Source organism: Gigantopelta aegis, chromosome 1, assembly GCF_016097555.1.
Source record: "Gigantopelta aegis isolate Gae_Host chromosome 1, Gae_host_genome, whole genome shotgun sequence".
In the NCBI taxonomy this organism is placed as follows: domain Eukaryota; kingdom Metazoa; phylum Mollusca; class Gastropoda; order Neomphalida; family Peltospiridae; genus Gigantopelta; species Gigantopelta aegis.
Genome location: NC_054699.1, coordinates 32,131,176 through 32,152,121, shown reverse-complemented (window position 1 = coordinate 32,152,121; position 20,946 = coordinate 32,131,176). Strand labels below are relative to the sequence as shown.

Here is a 20,946-nt window from a genome sequence, read left to right as displayed (position 1 = left end):
CATACATTTTTAGCCCAGATGAAACTATTTTTTTTAACAACCAACACGCTCACATTTATAACCAATCACAAGACTTGTTGTGTCAACGTCTCTATTGGTTTAGTGCTACCGTGACATCGGTACGCTTCAGGAAGTTTTTGATATAAATCCAGACTGGTTTGAAGAAGAAATGTATCTAGAGTTGCCAAACAAGACCAGAATGAAAGTAAGTACACAAACTGCAGTTTTAACTAGAAGAAATGGAAAAATAGCTGTATAATACTGTAGCCTAGTTAAAGCAGACGATCAAATTTTGTTACAAAATGAAAAAGAAAATGACAGAATATCATGCGTATCAATAATCATATTTGAAATGGTGGGGCCCAAACAATTTTTTCTATATCTTTAAATATATAGAGACTGAAAAAACTAAAGAAAATGGAACATAGTATATTTTTACCAAGTGTGGGGGTGGTCCTCGCAGCACAACACCTCCCCCCCCCCCCCCCCCCCAAGCGGCCCCTGTATAATCCCTATTTTTGTAAACGTGTTAATCGTCGGACTTACAAAATTAAACATACGTAACTGATTGAATATTTTTTTAATTTTAAAACTTTTAAATATTTAAATACTTTGTTATAAATTGATCTATACATTTTTCAGATGAACAGGAGGAAAAACGTTTCAAGACGGTAGACGAATCCGAACTGGAATCCAAAAGTACAAGTACCACGACAACAACTGTACGGGGTGTTAAACATTTTAAGGGTATAAACATATATCATTTTATAATAAAATAAACTGCAAACAAACCACCTATCTTTATGTCCTACTGAATAACTATTTTTACAGTGTTCGAAAAAACTAAAATTTCACATTTCAAGAAACATTCACACATATTGTACCAGCTCATTACTGCGCATGTCAGACATCAAACATATATAAATTGGTGTAATCTAAAGCCCCGGTCACACTGTCAAGCCCTTCCGCCATGGAACCGTGGGCTGACGATGCCAGAACGCGGATCCATGGTGGACGTGCCTGAACCGTTTTGGATAGGGGCACGCGAAAATAGTTCCCACACTGTCAAGGATCAGGACGCCGGGTTAGCCTCGGATACGATCCGGCATCACTCATGACAATCCATTGTGGTCTGTAGAGGTCCCTAGCTGTCCGTATTAAATCCCTGATCAGTCGTAGTAGTATTTGTATGTCCGTGAAAATTTTGAACATGTCAAAAAATCCATTACGGATCGAACTACCGTAGTACATCCTTAATGATCCGTAGAAGAACGTAATAATCCGTAATAAACCGTACTTAAACCGTACTTATCCGTACTTAATCGTAGTAATCCCCGGCCTCAGGCACGGTCCCACTGTCAAGGATCACGACGCTGGGTTAGCCATGGATACGATCCGGCATCATTCGAGACAATCCTATTATTATACTACTACGACTACCATTACTGCTACCACCATTACTACTACTACTACTACTACTACTACTACTACTACTACTACTACTACTACTACTGTTACAGTTATTATCAATTAATATCATATACAAGTAAATGCATGTATTATGTATTATCATATGTTATTATTTCATCCTCATGTAAATCATCTTGTCACGTTTATACTATTTATTATGTATGTTCCTCTAACGCCGTTGTGGAACGGCTTGTGTGTAATAAAGTTCTGTTCTGTTCTGTTCCGTTGTGGTCCGTACTAAACTACCGATCCTTAACGACCCGTAGCGCTCCCCGTTGTCAACTAACCCCTATCCTTAATAACCCTTGGTTTATCCGTCGAAAACCGTAGTTAAACCGTGGTGCATCCGTAGGGGACCGCGGATAGACCAATATCCGGGGTCATCCGTGAGGTTTTCATCCGTCGTGGATCCGGCCAGACGATCCTTAACAGTGTGAGCGGGGTTTTAATTAGGTATGTTGGTGTACCACGATATACTTGTCACCAAGGGAATGTCCAAATATGCGTTTTGAAACATTTAGTTTTACGTCGATGTTTATGTAGGCTTGTTAGTATGAAATAAATGTATACTTTTAAAAATATTAATACTGATGCCTTACATTTAAAATTTTATCTTTACTAGAATGGCTCCTGGCCAACGGTGAGACGGAGGATTTCGAAACTCTATCTCCAGACACACTGAATACATTCCTAAACCGTTTCTATGCTGAAGTCCGGAACACAGATGGGAACTACTAGTCAAAGTCATCCTACATTGGACTTGGCAGCAATTCACAGACGTCTCCGCCAGCCTCCATATGAAAGGAGCATTAACATTCTACAAGATAATGACTTTCACACCGCTAATAATGTCTTTATTGCCATATTAAAAAATAAAGAATATAGGTCTTGATATTCCAGCACAACATGAAGCCATTTCTCAGGGGGATCTGCTTAAGATCCGCGAACAACAAAAACTAGATGATGCCACTCAACTTCAGCAAAACGTTTGGTTTGATCTTACTCTGGGTTTTAGTCGTAGGGGATGTGAGAATCAGCGACATTTATCCATCTGTTCTTTTGTCGTTGAAACTGATGATGCTGGGTGTCAATATATTAGAATGACCCACAGTGAAGCTACAAAAAACACCCTGGTGGAATTGGTAACACAAAAAAAGGCAAAACACGCATGTATGCCACTGGTACTCCCTCATGCCCTGTCCTGTCCTTTCGTAAATACGTCTCCAAGTTAAAACCCTGAAACCAAGCTTTTTACCAACAACCCTCAAAACAAGTTACTGAAAGTGACGATGTCTGGTACACAGCAAACCCATTAGAACACAGCACACTAAGCTCAGTGTTGAAACGAATTAAAAAAAAAGACTGGTCTCAGTAAAGAGTACACAAATCACTGTGTTAGGTCGACAACCGTTACTCTCTTGTCACAGGCCGGTGTGGAAGCTAGAGAAATAGTAAAACTCACTGGCCACAAAAATTTACAAAGTTTATTCTTTTACAATACTGAATCTTCCACCGCACAAAAGCGTCACTATTCTGCTATTTTACAAAATGATGCGCGCAACACATTTACGACAGCCTAAGCTTCAGTTTCCAAACCTTTGAATATCTCACAAAATATAAGGGCTGGGATGTCTCGATTTGTTTTTCAAATTGAGGACAGTAATGTTGTGATAAATAATAATTTTTAGAAACGTTGCAGCTTGGTCGACTTTTTGGAGGGGTGTGGGGGTGATTTATTAAATTTCAAACAAACGTGTTATTTATTCTTGTTTATGAATTTTTCTTTACATCTGTTAATAAAATAGACAAGATTAAATATTTGTTCCAAGTTCTACGGTCGTACGTATTTATTTATTATGTTTTTATACTCTCAACAGGTGTTGACATTTCAACATTATCCACATAAACAAAGTGGAACTATCCTGCCTGTTCACTCCTATCCACTCCACGTATTAAAATAGTTCTAACTTTGAATACGTTTTAATCATGGTAGAATGGAGATAAACATACTCTAATTTCATTTTCGAGGTAGGTTATCGTGGATTTAACACCACTAAATGTTTTATCTCCTAATTGACTTTTATTTTCCATAGTTAAAATTCACGATATTCAACTTAAATTATTACTGATGACGTCCATTTTAAAATTAAATATGGCGGCCACTAGGGGATAGTTATTTCTGTGTCCCGTTTTAAAAATGACGTCACTATGCCTTAGAACACCTCTGCCAAAGTTTATGCTTTCCTGAAAAATGAACGATTATTCGGCATAGCTGCTGGGCTAAATAGAGAACACTACTTGAGCGGCCGTTAGATACCGTTTATTTTATAAGTTGTTTTAAAAACGTATCCAACGAGAGCGAAATACGTTTTTCAACAATGAGTTGTAAGATAAATGGACACGAATGTAGTATTCTATTTCTTACATATCTTCAGAAAACAGTTTTGAAATACATTTAAACGCCCTTTCCAACTAAAACCTATGTACGGCCCTAGCGCTTATAGTTAACTTATGCGTCACAGACAGGTCAATTTCAGGTTAACTTGTATGTCACAGAGTGATCGATTCGACCGTGCTTTTTTTCATTGGATGGTGTGGCAGTGGTGACCTGTTCTTCACCCAGGGGCAGTTAATCGCATGCCTTTAAAATGCTATCGCGCGTATGTTTGTTAGCACCATATGTATTATCAAAAATAACGAAAGATGTTCTCACCAACAGGTGTGTAAGAAATGAGTTTCATACTCCCATATTGTACGGAAGAAGACCTTCAGTTTCGAACAGTTATTGCTGCTTTGTTACCGTTGTTTTGATGTTCTGTAACTTTAGCTGAAAATATATTTTATTCAGTAAATAAAACGACTACATCAGCGCCAACAACTACAACAACGTTACGAACATCAACTACTACATTCTCAACGCCAACAACATCGAAGAATGCAGGGTCATCACCCAAATCAACTAGTCGGATAACAGACAAAGTGACGTCACAAAAGTCGACGACGACGGCGGCATCCACTTCAATTATTTCACTAACAAGTCCGTCATCAGAGTCCGGAATGAGCACAGGTAAAATTGGATTTTTGTTTTCAGCATTATTTAATTTCGGCTTTGCTGAAAGGTATTCGACTCTTTGAGATGGTCCCTCTCGAAACCTTATTGGACTATATCATGTATATTTTATGTATTCAAATCTATAATATAACACACAAGGCCCTTTCAGAAATTCCCTATCCTTCTGACCGCTTCACTTCTTTTATTCTGCACTGTCGATGGCCTTCTTTGTACTTATCCAAATACCGCGCTTATGTCCAGTCGATTCTCAGACACAATGGGTATTTTTAACAGTTTCTGATCGTTCTGATCGCTTCGATTTTTTTTTATCTGCACTGCCGACGACTTGTGTACTTACCCAATACCGCACTTCGCAAGGGCCCTTTTGCGCTTATGTCCTGTCGACTACCACACACAAGGCCTTTTTAACAATTTGTGATCGTTCCGACCGCTTCTGTTCTTTTGATCTGCACTGCCGACTGCCTTCTTTGGACTTTGGAAATATATGTTTTTGATTGCTCGGTAATTATTACTATTGGGTGACACTAATTGGTCTTATTGGCAGGTCACCAACTAAGTCAAGACCATGTGAATGGATATATAGCAGGTTACTAATTAACATTTTCTTCATTGTACATGTAGAATAAATATATAATCTTGTTTTTTTTTTCTTCAGTTCTTTATTTACCTAGAGCTTTACAGCTCATCGGTAAAAACCCCCACATACCTTACATACAATGAATGCACAATATAGTGTAGTGCAGGTGAGTTCAATATAAAAATACACATATAAATGCACATACATATATGCATATATACATGCATATACATTTAAATTAATCAGTCTGACTAATCTTACTATACGTAAACTGTATTGTTACAAAGTTGAAATTGTAGCACTGTGACATATTATTACTCTTTTTTTTCCCAGTGAATACGTCCACCACAAACGACTCGCCGGTAGTGACGTCAGTGCCGGCTGTATCTGAAGGTAATTATCATAATAAATTCCAACATAATGCATTTTCCCCCCTTATTGTTAAAATTTAAATAAACTACCACCTTTAACTATTGCTTTTTTAATAATAATTTTAGTAAACGAAATTTATCGATTTTTGTCCGAACTTTTAACTCTGCCAGGGGCCTTTTTCACAAAACATCGTAAGTTTACGTCTGAGTCCAACAGTTATGCCTGTCATACGTTTATATGCGTTTGATATCTATTTCAGGCAGAAAAGTACATCATTACAGAAGATAGAGTATTGTAAGGATGAAAGAAAGTGAAATATGTCTACTATATTTGCTGTACTGTTAATAGTAATGAAAGCTGTGGTTTAGTCGTAGATTTACGTTTACGTGCAGAACTAGGCTTACGATGTTTTGTGAAACTGGGCGCCTAAGAGTAGCAGTTAAACCGGTCATCTGTTTGACATTTATTTCACACAGAAAATTAGATCATTACAGAAGATGGAGCATTTTATGGCCAAACGAAAATGAAATATGTGTACTTTAACCCGTATTTGGTGTTCTATAGTAGTAATAAGAATTGTGGTCGAGTCGTAGATTTACCCCTGGGACCTAATTCACTAAACTCTCGCAACTTTGCGATCTCGCAGTGCAATGGTAAAATACTTGCAAAGAGGATGCTTTGTTGCCTAGTAGAGCCTAAGAGACCTTTGTGAATTAAGCCCCTGATCTGTAGCTGGCGCTAGCATGTACGCAGTGTGTTTTGCGACAGTCAGTTCAGTGTTATTTATTTATTGTCTGGCACCATACTTGCCAGATGAAAACCCAGGTGCAGACCCAGCTTCGGCGTGCTTTAGGCCTAAGCTTGAATACCGTCAACGTTGAAAAAAACAAAAAAAACACTGTATAATAAATACCAAAGCATATCACATGGTATATTACATAAACGTGATATGGAAGGAAATGTTTTATTTAACGACGCACTCAACACATTTTATTTATGGTTATATGGCGTCAGACATATGGTTAAGGACCACACATATACTGAGAGAGGAAACGCTGTCGCCACTCCATGGGCTACTCGTTTCGATTAGCAGCAAGGGATCTTTTATATGCACCATCCCTTAGAAAGGATAGCACATACCACGGTCTTTGATATACCAGTCGTGGTGCACTAGCTAGAACGAGAAATAGCCCAGTGGGCACACCGACGGGGTAAACGTGATATTGTCTTAAAGGAACATTCCTGAGTTTGCTGCAATTTCTAAGGTGTTATCGACAAACAGAGACTTTTTAACGATTATAATTACATATCATCTTCATAAATTAAGGCTAATATTCGTTCCTCGTATTCAGCCTTGATACATGTAGTCAAGATTACTGATATCCACTACTAGCGCCCTCTATTGGAAGAAAATTTGTAACACCGATTATGTCCCTTACACGATGACATCGCTGACCAATCACAGCATCGGTAACATGTGACAATCTTGAAAGCAATATAAAAAATTAACCGCCGAAACCTTTTTTTTAACATATCGTGACAAACACGACACGTTTCCACGGACGCTGACGCTGCCATCTTTGTTTACAATAACAAGGGAATCTATAAGGAGCGTTGCGATTCGTTGCAATCAGATCTCATCGCATCCAATGAAATTTAAGCATTTTGTGGCACGATTTCTTGATGACATGTATCAAGGCTGAATACGAGGAACGAATATTAGCCTTGATTTATGAAGATGATTACATATCTGCATAAAATATTAGTGGCGGTATATTAAACGTGTTTTTGGTCGTTCTAATATTTGTACTGGGTTAAATTTCATTTTATTTCCTAACATTTTTTTTTTTTTTGTACGTACGAAATTATTTGAAGACAAAATCCAGTTTGGGCTTCTTACAAATATTAGGACGACCAGAAACGCATTGAATATACAGACACTGATATTCTAAAATTTAAATATATTTAATATGCAAGTTTAATTGTAGAAATATTTTATTAGTCTGGAACATCTTACAATAGAGCAAACTCAGGAATGTCCCTTTAATGTTATTTATTTGTGTTTTATTTCTCCAGCGAAACACCCAGGGATCGCCAGAGGTGTGATAATAGCTGTTTCGCTTGTGGTTTTGGTAGCAGTCATAGCAGCATTCATCGCCGCAGTGTACCTCTACAGAAGGTAATATACTAGCACTTCTAAAATAGTTCGCGTCCATGTATACTGCACAACAAAAGAAACAAAAAATATTGTTATTATTATTTTATTTGTTTAAAATTATTCATTATGAAACCCATTAGATTTTGTGTGAATTTAAAATTAGCAATGTCATAAGGGTGTATACTACCAAATCAAAACCCATAGACGACAATAGTAACATGTGTGGCTATAACTCTTACCTGCAGTAAAAGATCTTCTCGGGAGTGGCTGTCCTCCTATATACTAGGCACTTGATAGTTTGTTTTGTTTAACGACACCACTAAAGTGCATTGATTTATTAATCATCGGCTATTGGATGTTAAACATTTGGCAAATTTCGTCATATAGTCTCAAGAGAGGAAAGAATAAAAGAAAGAAATGTTTTATTTAACGACGCATTCAACACATTTTATTTACGGTTATATGGCGTCAGACATATGGTTAAGGACCACACAGATTTTGAGAGGAAACCCGATGTCGCCACTACATGGGCTACTCTTCCGATTAGCAGCAAGGGATCTTTTATTTGCGCTTCCCACAGGCAGGATAGCACAAGCCATGGCCTTTGTTGAACCAGTTATGGATCACTGGTCGGTGCAAGTGGTTTACACCTACCCATTGAGCTTTGCGGAGCACTCACTCAGGGTTTGGAGTCGGTATCTGGATTAAAAATCCCATGTCTCGACTGCCATGCGAACCCAGTACCTACCAGCCTGTAGACCGATGGCCTAACCACGACGCCGGTCTCAAGAGAGGAAACGCGCTTCATTTTTCCATTAGCAGCAAGGGATCTTTAATATGCACCATCCCCATAAACAGGATAGCACATACCACAACCTTTGATATACCAGTCGTGGTGCACTGGCCAGAACGAGAAATAGTTGGCCACCCACCCTCCTCTTGCAAATTACCAAATTGTGACCTTTGTACTTCAGAAATGTCCTTTTTACCTGCCTGTCTATGTTACTGTGCCCTGATTCCTGTTTACATTTCCCTAATTATTTTAGGCCACAAAAGATTGTATCGGGGATGAGGGTGGGGGATTGTAGTTAGCGGGAAGATTAACCTCCACAAAAGCCTAAAAAGCGGCCTTTTGATGTTACAAGAACCCTTTTATCTCCCTGAAGTAGTTAATCTTTTACTATGCCTAGGTTTTGTTTTTGTACTGGCACCCCACGTATGTTCGATTTGATAAGGTCCTGACAGGTACGGCCTTTGTCTAATTTCTTAGTGATTTGCCAGCATGATCTGATGATCACATGTGATTATCCCTGATAAACTAGACGAAATGTTCAGTTCTTTAAAAAAAATGTTTTTAAAGTTAAGTAGTTTTAGAAATTAGTATATACAAATGTGATTATAGAATGTATTAATAGTGACAAAGAAGCCCATACGCTCACGCCAGGAAACATATTGTCAGTGTGACTTTGAGCCAGTTGCACCCTTCCCCCTACCCCCCCCCCCCCCACAAACCCACCCACGAAAAGCCCACAAAACAACAACAAAAACAAACATCCACCAACAAACAAAAAACCCAACCTAACACCCCCACCCCCCAAAACCCCCCCCCACCCAAACCAACAAAAAAACACCCAAACAACAACAAACAAACAAACAAACAAAAAACAAAAAACAAACCCAAACCCAAACATAACCAGACCAACAAACATAACACAAACAAAAACAAAGCACCCCCACCACTAAAATTCCCCAAAACAAACGACAAATACCCCCCTAAAAAAGCCTCATATATTTTGTTATATCGTGTTTGAAGACATTTTGTGGAGCACTGACAGATAACATTAGGCCAGTATTTTTTTTTATTATTCGGTTTGCTAAAAATAAAATTTAAAAAAAAGTCGTATTTTTCACTTTTATTTATTTATTTTTTGCCGCCGACTTCCACAAACAGCTCTAAAGAAAAAAAAAAAAGATTACCATTCGAGTCTATTGTGGCTCATTTCGTAAGGTAACAGTGAGAAATAACACTTATTTCGTCAATAAATATACCGTTGTAGATACGAATTATTAATTCGTCTTCGGTCGCTCTCTTTCGGTCAGATTCGCTATTTCGCTCCGATTTCTATGCACCGCGCGGTTGCGCACAGAGATGCCTTGTCAATCTTATTTTGTTACAAAGAATCCACATCTATCAAAGTAGCCATATTAAAAAAAAAAATCACCCCTACTGACCCCAAACAGATTTGTGTGTGGGTTTTTTTATTATTATTTTTTATTTTTTTTTTCACCCTTCCTCCTAACTTGTTCTTGTTCGTAAACCTAAAAATTAAAAAATACTGGCCTTAGCAATAATTATTAACCACGGCAAATGGCAATACCATAGAGATCGTCACATGATTTCCAATCTATTTTCTACGGGATCTATTTGCCATGGAATTTTCAATTTTCTATGTCACTGTTTTAAGTCAGTTATTTATTTTTATTTTTGTAAGACTTCACTGTATGTTTTCACAGATATAAAATAATAAAATGCATTTTATTTTATTTTTAAGTTTATGGATTTATATATACTGTATATATATATATATATATATATAAACAATATTACATTTTCAACTATATACGGTAATAAACATGATATTTTGTTTTTAAACGCAATGATATTATGTAAATCTCCAATATATTTTGTTTAATACAACATAATTGATAAAATACATTTTATTTTGTTTCTGAACAGGAATTTGTAAATCTGCAGTATATTTTCACAAATATAAAAGTTAATAAAAATGTTACATTTTATTTTGTTTTTACACAGGGAATTTTTAATTCTCCAGTGTATTTTCAAGGATATAAAACAATTAATAAAATACTCCTTTTTGTTTGTTTTAGATACAGGACTGAAAACACCGCATGAAAAGCTTGTTTGTTTTGTTTTTAAACACGAATTGAAAATCTTGGTGTATTTATGACGGATATAAATAGTTTTGTTTCTTAGACACAGGGAACTGAAATTACCACAGGGAAAGCTTAATCAGTTGAAAACCTTGTTGTAATTTTAACGGATATAAATAATTAATACTCTTTGTCTTGTTTTAGACACAGGGTACTAAAAATACCGCAGGGAAATCTTTTTTTTTTTTTTTTTTTTTTTTTTTTTTTTTTTTTTTTTTTTTTAAAAACATACGGAGGTCAAAACATTGTAATATTTTTGACTGATATAGATAATTAATACTTATTGTTTTGTTTTAGACAAAGGGTACTGAAAATACCGCAGTTAAAGCTTGATTCTTTTGTTTTTAAACACGGAGGTGAAAACATTGTTTGTTTTTTTACAAATATAAATATTAATAAAAAATGTTTTGTTTTGTTTTAAATACAGGGTACTGAAAATACCGCAGGGAAAGCTTGTTTCGTTTGATTTTAAAAACACGGAGGTGAAAACATGGTTATATTTTTTACGGATATAAATGTTCATAATAAATTGTATTGTGTTTGTTTAAACACAGAGTACTGAAAATGCCGCGTCGGGGAAGCTTTTGTCTTTTGTTTTTAAATACAATGAGGTGAAAACCTTGTTATATTTTTGACTGATATAAATAATTAATACGTTTTGTTTTGTTTTAGACACAGGGTACTGAAAATACCGCAGAGAAAACTTGTTTCGTTTGTTTTTGAACACACGGAGGTGAAAACATTGTTATATTTTTGACTGATATAAATAATAATAATAATAAAAAGGTTTTATGTTTCTTTTAAACACAGGGTACTGAAAATACTGCGTGGGAAGCTTTTTTAGTTTTGTTTTTAAGCACAATGAGGTGAAAACCTTGTTACTTTTTTGACGGATATAAATAATTAATATGTTTTGTTTTCTTTTAGACACAGGGTGCTGAAAATCCCACATGGGAAGCTTGTCGAGGAGGACACTAAAGTAGTATCGTTTTACAAAATAGCGTTTCCTGAGAACAGGGCTGAGGAAGAAACAACGATGGAGTGTGGTATAGAAAACCCTACCTATGGCGTCATCACTTCCGACAAGATGTTTGACCAATGAAGAAAGTCTCACACAAACAGTTTGAAACAAATTACTCCATGTCTTTTGGACTGGAAGAAAAAAAAAGCCTTTCATTTTTATCCTTGCATAACCATGAAAGACACAACGATAAAGAGGTTGTAAATATTTGTTTTCAAACAGATTTTGTTTATGACTTTTAAGTGTCATAGTTTTATGACAGTCGAATATTGATGCATTCCAGAAGGCATGTTCATGAGGGCGAAAGATCGCAGTCGACCGCTAGCCTGGTTGTTTACGGCAAAGATTAGGCAAATGTGATGTGATAGAAGACAATGGTACCAGTCAAACTGTCCGCGAGCGATCGGCCTCTTGAACACGCCATTACAAAATTTGAAATTATATATGGGTCAAACCAAAACATTTACAGGTATCCCATTTAATCTGCTACATTACAACCATCTATGGTGTCCTAAATTTAACGCACTAAAAAATGGATTACGCAAAACAAGACACGGGAAAGGAGAGTATGACGAAAACAGCATGAACCAAGATATAATTGACCTGATGTGACAGTCAATATATGGAGTGGGTTTGATTCTTCAACCGGTCACACCACTGAGGTACAACCTCTTCCAGTTGCCATCAGATGACGTTACAAGAATTTGGTTTACGGCTTCATAGACAAAGAGAAAAATACTAATTTAAAAAAATACTCCATAGCGATATGTGTTTTTTTGTCGATCTGCAACGTTTGGTTTTCTGTTGTCCATCATGTGTGTTTTTGAGTGTAAGTCAATGCAAGAAAATTGTTTCTCTTTTTAATCATTTGTTGCTCTTTTTTGTGCTTTTTTGTTGTTGCTTGTAAACGTTATTTCTGTTTGTTTTTATTGGATTTGTTGTGTTTTAGGGGTGGGTGGCTGGGGGTATTTTCGTATAAAGGTTACAGATGATTTGAAAAACAAGAGCTGATTAGTTTTCGTTTTTAAAATGATATATTTTTTCTCTAAAGTGGTAGACTCTTTTTGGCACAAATGAGTAGGCGTATTTGCTTTCGTGGTGTGATTATTTCTATTATTTCTGTCATGTCAAAGAAGGGGTGACGATCATATATCACACAACAATCACTAATAGATCTATTTCGTTTTGTTCTTACATTAGGTTATTATTTCTTTTCTTCCTGCTATTAGTTTTATTTATAATGACATATATTCACCAAACATAAAATAATGTATTTGCATAGTTCCAAAAACATTAATATATAAACTGATTTGCTTAAGGTCGAAACATCCTCAGATAGGTGTGATGAACTGTTCAAGCAATATGATCGAAGATTGGTTGGTGCGGGTTACGAAGCACTTTTATATTTGTGAAAATATTGACCGTAAAGCAAAAACCATGAACAAACTGAATCTCACATTCCAAACAAGAGCCCAGACGAGGTCGTAGCGGTGTATTTCCACGGATGATTGTCGGGTTTCTCACGATTCCTTCTCACGATTAGGAAAAGGTGTACAGTAATGGTTCATATTTCACATTTTGGTTTAGATTTCGTGTTGTATGTATACTATTTTACATCAGTGGTCCGCGACATGTCTGTCGTGTGTACGGTTACAGTTATTGCAAATATTTGTTTGTCAGTCTTAAATCTGAACGACGAAACCGTATTCCCTGTTACAAATCGTATCTCTGCACAAGGCAGAGTCGAAAGGACGTTAGACAAAATCGTGATAGCTTCCGTGATCCACTATCAGGCGCTCGTCCTTAGGAGGATCGCGACTTCCCTAGGAGACCCGGCAAAGGATGTTTCACCATTCCTTCATCGCCTGTTTGGAGGACTGCCACCCAAAGACTAGCTTAGAAAGCCCAAATTTGCATAGAATATAGCTCAATGGAATATATAAAATCCAATCCAACAGTTGTTTGTTTCAGTTTGAAGGGAAACATTATTAAGGCATTAATGGTATCTGCGTTATTAGTTAACTGTAAAAAAAACCCAACCCAAAAACATTATTGTGTAAAGATGTAACGTAAAATATAAATGTTTTGGTAATGGATTTGGTTAAAAGCGTTACAGCAACTATTGGATTCTCGAATTGATTACTTGTAAGTTAGTGACTGCCTTGGTGCTGATGGTGATGGCGATGCTGGTGATAATGATTATCGTGGTGGGGGTGATGATATAGTAATGCTGGTGGTGACGATGGTTGTGACGGTGATCATAATAATGATGATGGTGGTGGTAATGGTAGTGGTGTTTGTGATGATGAAGATGATGCCGACGATGATTGTGGTGGTGATGGTGGACATAGTTGTCATGGTGATGAATGTGACAGTGATGATAATCATCATGGTGGAAGTGATGATGACGATGATGATGGTGGTGGTGGTGGTGGTGGTAATGGTGGTGATGGTAATTTATATTTTGCAGGTTGAAGCACGCTTAAAGCAACATTCCTGAGTTTGCTGCATTGTAAGATGCTTGGTTTAAACAATATTTATTTGCCAAAACAACATACTGGAATTGGTCAACAGGCTTAGCCTATATTAAGACCTATCCCTACAATTTACATGCGGATACATGTTTAGATACCACAGACTATAGTAGACTATATAGATGCTTCCGATTAATACAATATTTCTACGATTAAACTTACATATTAAATATATTTTCTTGTTTAGAATATCAGTGTCTGTATATTCAATGTGTTTCTGGGCGTCTTAATATTTGTAAGACTCCCAAACTGGATGTTGTCTTCAAATAATTTCGTACGTACGAAAAACAAATATTTTAGGAAATAAAATGAAATTTAATCGAGTTCAAATATTAGAACGATCAGAAACACGTTTAATATACAGCCACTAATATTTTATGCAGAAAAATATATTTGATATGTACTTACAATCGTTAAAAAGTCTCGGTTAGTCAATAACATCTTAAAAATTGTACAGCAAACTCAGGAATATCCCTTTAACTCAATTTTGATTTAACTTACTGACAAGAAGGGATGTTTTTGTCGTATAGTCTTACGGCTAATACAGACTGAGTGCGGCTAAAAAACATCGAAACACATTATTTTTAATGAGAGCTTCAAGACTGGGTCTGTGCGATGCGAAACGCCTGAAATAATCATGTGTTGTATACGCTCAAAACGCAAGCCACAGATGCAGTAGTCCTACCGCACGCACACACCGTATCCAGTCTATATGAATCTTGTTTAAAGGGCATTCCTGAAATTACATAATAATTGTATTGTGTTGCTTAGAATACCATTGTCTGTATATTCCATGTTTTTCACGATTATCCTCATGTTTGTAGAAGGTCATACTGGACTTAGTTTCTATTAATTATTTTTAATGCACGCACCACCAAAATATTTTGGTTATTTCTTGATACTTTGTTAATATCATTATCATAATATAATATGTACAGTACTTTATAAGCCATTCGCAAATAAAATCTTTGTATGACTTTGTTTCCTGTTTATATTAAATAAAGTAAATAAAATATTAAAAATTAAAGTTTAGTCACTATATTTTTTGTACCTAAAAGAAAAGTGTTTTTATTTGCGAAGTAATACTGCGATTTATTTTATTGACAGTTATGACGTCATTTTCCAGTTGGTATATGAATGTAGGTTTGTCAGTCCCATCTTACCGACATCGGTGGTGTAGTGGTTAAGCCATCGGACTTAAGGCTAGTAGGTATTAGGTTCGGGATACCGGCTCCCACCCAAATAGAGTTTAACCAGTTAACATACCATTCCATTACGCATGGGTTCGGTTTAAGAGCCGCTTCCATGCAAACCCTGTGATTGTCGGTTTGTGTAAAATTTCGGAAAAACTGCAGTTTTGATACATCCAAACACTAAACAATGATTCACCATAGTTTAGATTTGAAAACTTCCTCCAAAATAATATTCCATCCATACAATTCAATTCGTTTATAAAAAAAAAAATAATAATAAAAAAAAAAACCGCGTTCCAAATCAAATGTGCGAAAAGGTCAGGTCAGGTGTGAAAGGCTGTGCACAATAACGCTTTCATAGTATGCCGCATAGCGCGTCACAGAGTCATGTGATTTAGCTCGTGGAGTAGAGAGGTGTTTTGGCAAGCGGTGGGGGTAAAACGCGACTTTTTATTGCGAATATATTAAAAACGGGTATTTTTTTGTAATTTGTTTTATTGATACTTCATATATATTGTAAAAGGTATACGTAGATATCAAATTTAAAACAATAGTGAATAATGTATTCGATAAGCCTGGACCTTTAATGTAAATGAAAAAAAATGTAGCGGGTTATCTCTGAAGACTCGGATAGATCTTCGTCGGTGGCCCATTGACTGCTATATCAAGCACTGAAACTGTCTACTATCAACTAACTATTAATCTGTTGTCATAGAAAAAGAGCTCAGATATATATGCCTTTAACCGGCCTCCGTGGTGTCGTGGTTAAGCCATCGGACATAAGGCTGGTAGGTACAGGGTTCGCAGCCCGGTACAGGCTCCCACCCAGAGCGAGCTTTAACGACTCAATGGGTAGGTATAACACCACTACACCCTCTTCTCTCTCACTAACAACTAACAACTAACCCACTGCCCTGGACAAACGGCCCAGATAGCTGAGGTGTGTGCCCAGGACAGCGTGCTTGAACCTTAATTGGATATAAACACGAAAATAAGTTGAAATCAAAAACAAATGTCTGTAAACCACCTCAATGAGAGAAATAAAGTTCTGTTCTGTTCTGAGGTGTGTCCAGGATAACGCGCTTGCACATTAATTAGATATAAGGATGGAAATCAAATTAAAATGAAGTACCTTTATAGTATGTTTGTGGTTGTGACCACACGGTTAACACAAAGCTGCAGACCCCCCCTCCCCCACCACCAAAACCCCCCACAAAAAACAACAACAACAACAACAAAAAACAACAACAGCAACAACACAAACCCCAAAACCCACAACAACAAACAAACAAACAAAACAACAACAACAAAAAAAACCCAAAAACCCACCCCAATAAAACAAATCATAAAAAGACCCATAGAAATGGAAACAAAAAAGGACCCACCCCATAAAAAAACCCATAAACAACAACAACAAAACAACAACAACAAAAAAACCCGCCCCCTCCCCCCAAGCAAAATAAATAAATTAAATGAACAACAACCAACAAGACTACAAACAAGTCGAAAACCAAAACTTAAAACAATAAACAATGAACAGCCCGAATCTGAAATACTAACACAAATTGGTAATCAAAAACCACATAAGCTCCGCCCACACTTGTCATGTATATTAACTCTGTGTCTCAATACGAAAAAAACCCATAACCATTAAATAATGTATTCTTATTTCTAAATATAGCAAGCCTAGAATGTTCATCTCATTCTGCCATAATAATACCGCTTTAGGATCGTTAACTTAAGAAAATCGCCTACTCATGACAATTGGGTTTAATAATTGTGGTTTCAGACCGAAACAAAGCCATTATAATTTGTTGGTAATTGTAGATGCCTCTATAAATTAGAGCTCCGTTATGTACTCCCCTAACCCTGAGAAAAAGAGAGAATATTGACTGGTTTTAAAAATAGCTTACAGCGCAGGTTCAGGTGTCGGTGAATGCCCACTCTCCCACACACACAGTCACTTACAATTTTGTTAGATAAATTTCAACTTCTATACACCTTTTCAAGGAAAGTACAAATAAATTATAACGGACCTCTCCACCGTCAATTGGTTAAAAGGACTGTCATGAGTTTGCTGCCGTTGTAACTTATTTGCGATTAACATATCCTTTTTGAAGACTAAAATTACTCATTAAATTGAAAATAATACATGAGTGGCTTTAAGATACCATGTATCTCACAACGAGTTGTTTTAAAATGTATCTAACGAGCGAAAGCGAGTTCGATACGTTTTTAAACAACGAGTTGTGAGATAAATGGTATCTGACGGAAACGAATGTTTTATTCTATTTCTTACATATCCTCAAAAAGTAAAAGTGATTTATAGCCGTTGCACTCGTAGCTGACTTACGCGTCACAGCATGAATGTCAGGTTAACTATACGTCACAGTGTAATCTATTTCCACCGTGTTGTTTTTCATTGGTTGTACGGCACTGGTGACCTGGTTATCACTTAGGAGCAACCAGTCTTACGTCTTGAAATTGTTAACACACGTACGTGTGTAAACAATCCATGTGTTATAAAAATATAACACATGATGTTTTCACCAACGGGTGTGTAAGAAAGATATTTTATTGTTTAGAATATCAGTATTGTCACGGGGATCCTGATAATACCCGTAACTGAATAAAACACGATTAACCAAATATCTCTCCTAACTGTATATCTATTAGATCTCTCTGTATCGGGCAGGCTACTACCCGAGTGGCCCGGCTCTAGGAGTAATCAGAGATAAGATCTGATATAAATATATAATTGTAGCACGTTTAGTTCACTAGAAAACACAACAAAACACAATACACTTTGGAATCTGTATTAACTCTAACGCTGACAAATGTACTTGCCGCAGTAGTTAATTAACAACAACAATATAATAACAACCCAGAGCTAATTGAGAAACGCTGCCAGGGGAACTTAATTAATAAAGGAATTACAACTCTATTCCTAACAGGTTAATTTTTAATTAACCCTTAAATACTCATTAAGTAACCTTGTAATACAGAATTAATACTGGTACATATCACAATAAAGACTATTTGGGAATTCCTGCAGAAGAAGACTCCATCTCAAAACTCTCTGGTTGGTGGCTTTCATTCTGTGAATGAAAGTAAGCGGATTATGATCAGTAAAGACAACCACTTGATGCAATGCCGATTTCACGTAGATCTGAAAATGCTTCAGAGCTTGTACCATGGCCAAAGCTTCCTTCTCTATAGTGGAATAGTTCACCTGGTGTTTGTCAAATGTTTTGGAGAAGAAACTTACAGGATGGTCCAGTCCATTTTCGTCTTCTTGGAACAGCACAGCTCCAGCTCCCACGTCACTGGCATCCACAGTGTCGTGTTCCAACATGTAATCGATCTCCTTTTTCAGTGCCGCACGTTTTACAGGATTTATCCGATAGGCATGCTGTCGAATCGGTGTAGCGTTGGGTTCCAAGCGCACATCCTGGATTAAGGTATTGGTAACCGTTCGAAAGTCCTGACAAATGGAAACATTGTCTTGTATTAACGTCGTCAACTTTGCTCGCTGGGGGGTGTCAAGGTGCTGTAGATAAGAACTCAAGTCTGCTAGAATCTGGCTGTTGGTTAATTTGATCTCTGCAGTCTTGACGTCATCACAGGAAATTGAGTGACTCTCAATTTGGACAGGTAACACTGGAGCTATCGGCAGTCTGTCAAAATAACCTTTTAGCAAATTGATGTGACAATACCTACTTTTCCTAACCCTATCAGGAGTGTTTATCACATACCCTCTTTCATTAACCCATTTGTGCACAACATATGGCCCGAAATACCGGTTCTGTAATGAACCCCGTTTAATGGGAAGGTACAACAGCACTTTATCCCCTGGTTTAAATTCCTGACTCCTAGCCTTCCTATCAAACACTGATTTTATTTTGCTCTAAGCATAGCACAGATGCTTCCTAGCTAGTTCGGTCGCCTGCCACAACCTATCTCTAACTCTCCCTACATAAATCAGCAGGTTTTCGGCATTATCCTTGTCTAACCAACTATCTTTTACCAATTTGAGAGGGCCTCGGGCTGAATGCCCATAGACCAACTCAAATGGGGTGAATCCTAAGGATTCTTGCTTCGCATCCCGTGCTGCGAACAACACGAAAGGAACTGACTGGTCCCAACCAGTACCATTGTCGAAACAATGGCAGCGAAGCATACTTTTCATGCTCTGGTGGAAACGTTCTGTTGCGCCCTGGCTCTCAGAGTGGAATGCAGCAGAACGAATCTGTCGTATATCTAACATAGACAGTACTTGCTGGGTCAACTTGCTCATGAAGTTCGTACCCCGGTCGCTTTGAATTTCACCTGGTAAACCCGTATACGTGAAGTATTTAAGCAGCGCACTAGCTACAACAGATGCAGTAACCTTCCTTAAGGGAATCGCCTCTGGAAAAAGCGTAGTTAAGCACATAATTGTTAACAAGAATTGGTTGCCTGAACGCGTTTTCGGTAATGGCCCCACGACATCTATCAACACTTTTGAAAAGGCTTCCCCAACTATGGGAACCTTCTGCAGGGGATAGGGAGGAATTAGCTGATTTGGTTCCCCACAACCTGACACACATGACATGACATACAATGCTTACTGACATCTGCAAACATTCCCTTCCAATAAAACTCTGAGGCAAGTTTACTATGAGTCTTATTCCGCCCTAAGTGGCCAGCAAACACGTCCTCATGTGCTAACAATAACAATGACGGACGGTACTTAGAGGGCACCACAATTCTACATCTTGTCACACATTCCTCACTATCAGGCACAACCTTCTCCACACTCTTATTCATTAATACTCCCTTGTCCATATAAAAACCTGACCTCTGATCCTCCATCTCACCCTCGGTTAACAATGTAGTGCGAGCTGCCAACAAATTTGGATCAGCCCCCTGCTCTAGGATTAACTCTTGTCTATTACAAGGTAAGTCCCCTCTATCAAACACAACTCGTTCATTTCCCCTCTGCGGTAGGTCAACAGGTTCTACCACATTTAGTTCCTCAGTTGATTTATCTACCATTTTACTGAACACCTCATCCACTCCAATTTCATGGCTCACACACGTATCAGACAAATCACAATTTTCCTCTGGGTCTCGTGCTACCTTCTGGCCATAGCCCTAGTCATTACACACGCAGGATATCTAATCTCATCAACCTCACACTCTTCTATTGGTAAAGGGCTGTCTTCAATTAACAATTTGTCACCTTGCGGCTGGCAACACTGACTAGTCAAATCGTTACCCAAGAAAACTCCTATGTTTTCAAAAGGCAAGTCCTTCACAACACCCATAGTGACTGGTCCCGTCACAAACTTCGAACACAAGAAATCATTATGTAACCGGACAACCGTATTTTCGCCAGTAACCGAGGTTAAGGCCAAACTACGTCCTGTATCTGAATTCTCTATACCAGCTACACAATCTGACGTTATAAGAGACTGGCTATACCCTGTATCTCGATAGATTGATATTGCCTTAGACTCAACTCTTGTTTTACATCACAAAACATACCAGTGGACACATACGGGTTTACTTTCTCTGCCATGGGACTAACCATTAACTCTCTCGCTAACGGAGC

General features: G+C 37.3%; 1 protein-coding gene and 1 long non-coding RNA gene across 2 annotated transcripts in view; both read left to right on the top strand.

Annotated features, from left to right (window-relative positions):
• LOC121373809 (low-density lipoprotein receptor-related protein 4-like) overlaps nucleotides 1-12,487 on the top strand; it is a 65,514-nt gene extending 53,027 nt beyond the window's left edge. Inside the window, exons 18-21 of the mRNA XM_041500588.1 lie at nucleotides 4,319-4,537; nucleotides 5,454-5,513; nucleotides 7,569-7,671; nucleotides 11,530-12,487. Coding sequence (XP_041356522.1) covers nucleotides 4,319-4,537; nucleotides 5,454-5,513; nucleotides 7,569-7,671; nucleotides 11,530-11,704 — 557 coding nt within the window. The 3' untranslated portion in view covers nucleotides 11,705-12,487. The remainder of the gene's footprint in view (nucleotides 1-4,318; nucleotides 4,538-5,453; nucleotides 5,514-7,568; nucleotides 7,672-11,529) is intronic.
• LOC121373823 lies at nucleotides 26-3,446 on the top strand. The gene is made up of 3 exons (XR_005958138.1): nucleotides 26-205; nucleotides 643-747; nucleotides 2,093-3,446. It is a non-coding gene; the product is annotated as an uncharacterized LOC121373823 (long non-coding RNA).
• Nucleotides 12,488-20,946: the final 8,459 nt, after the last annotated feature.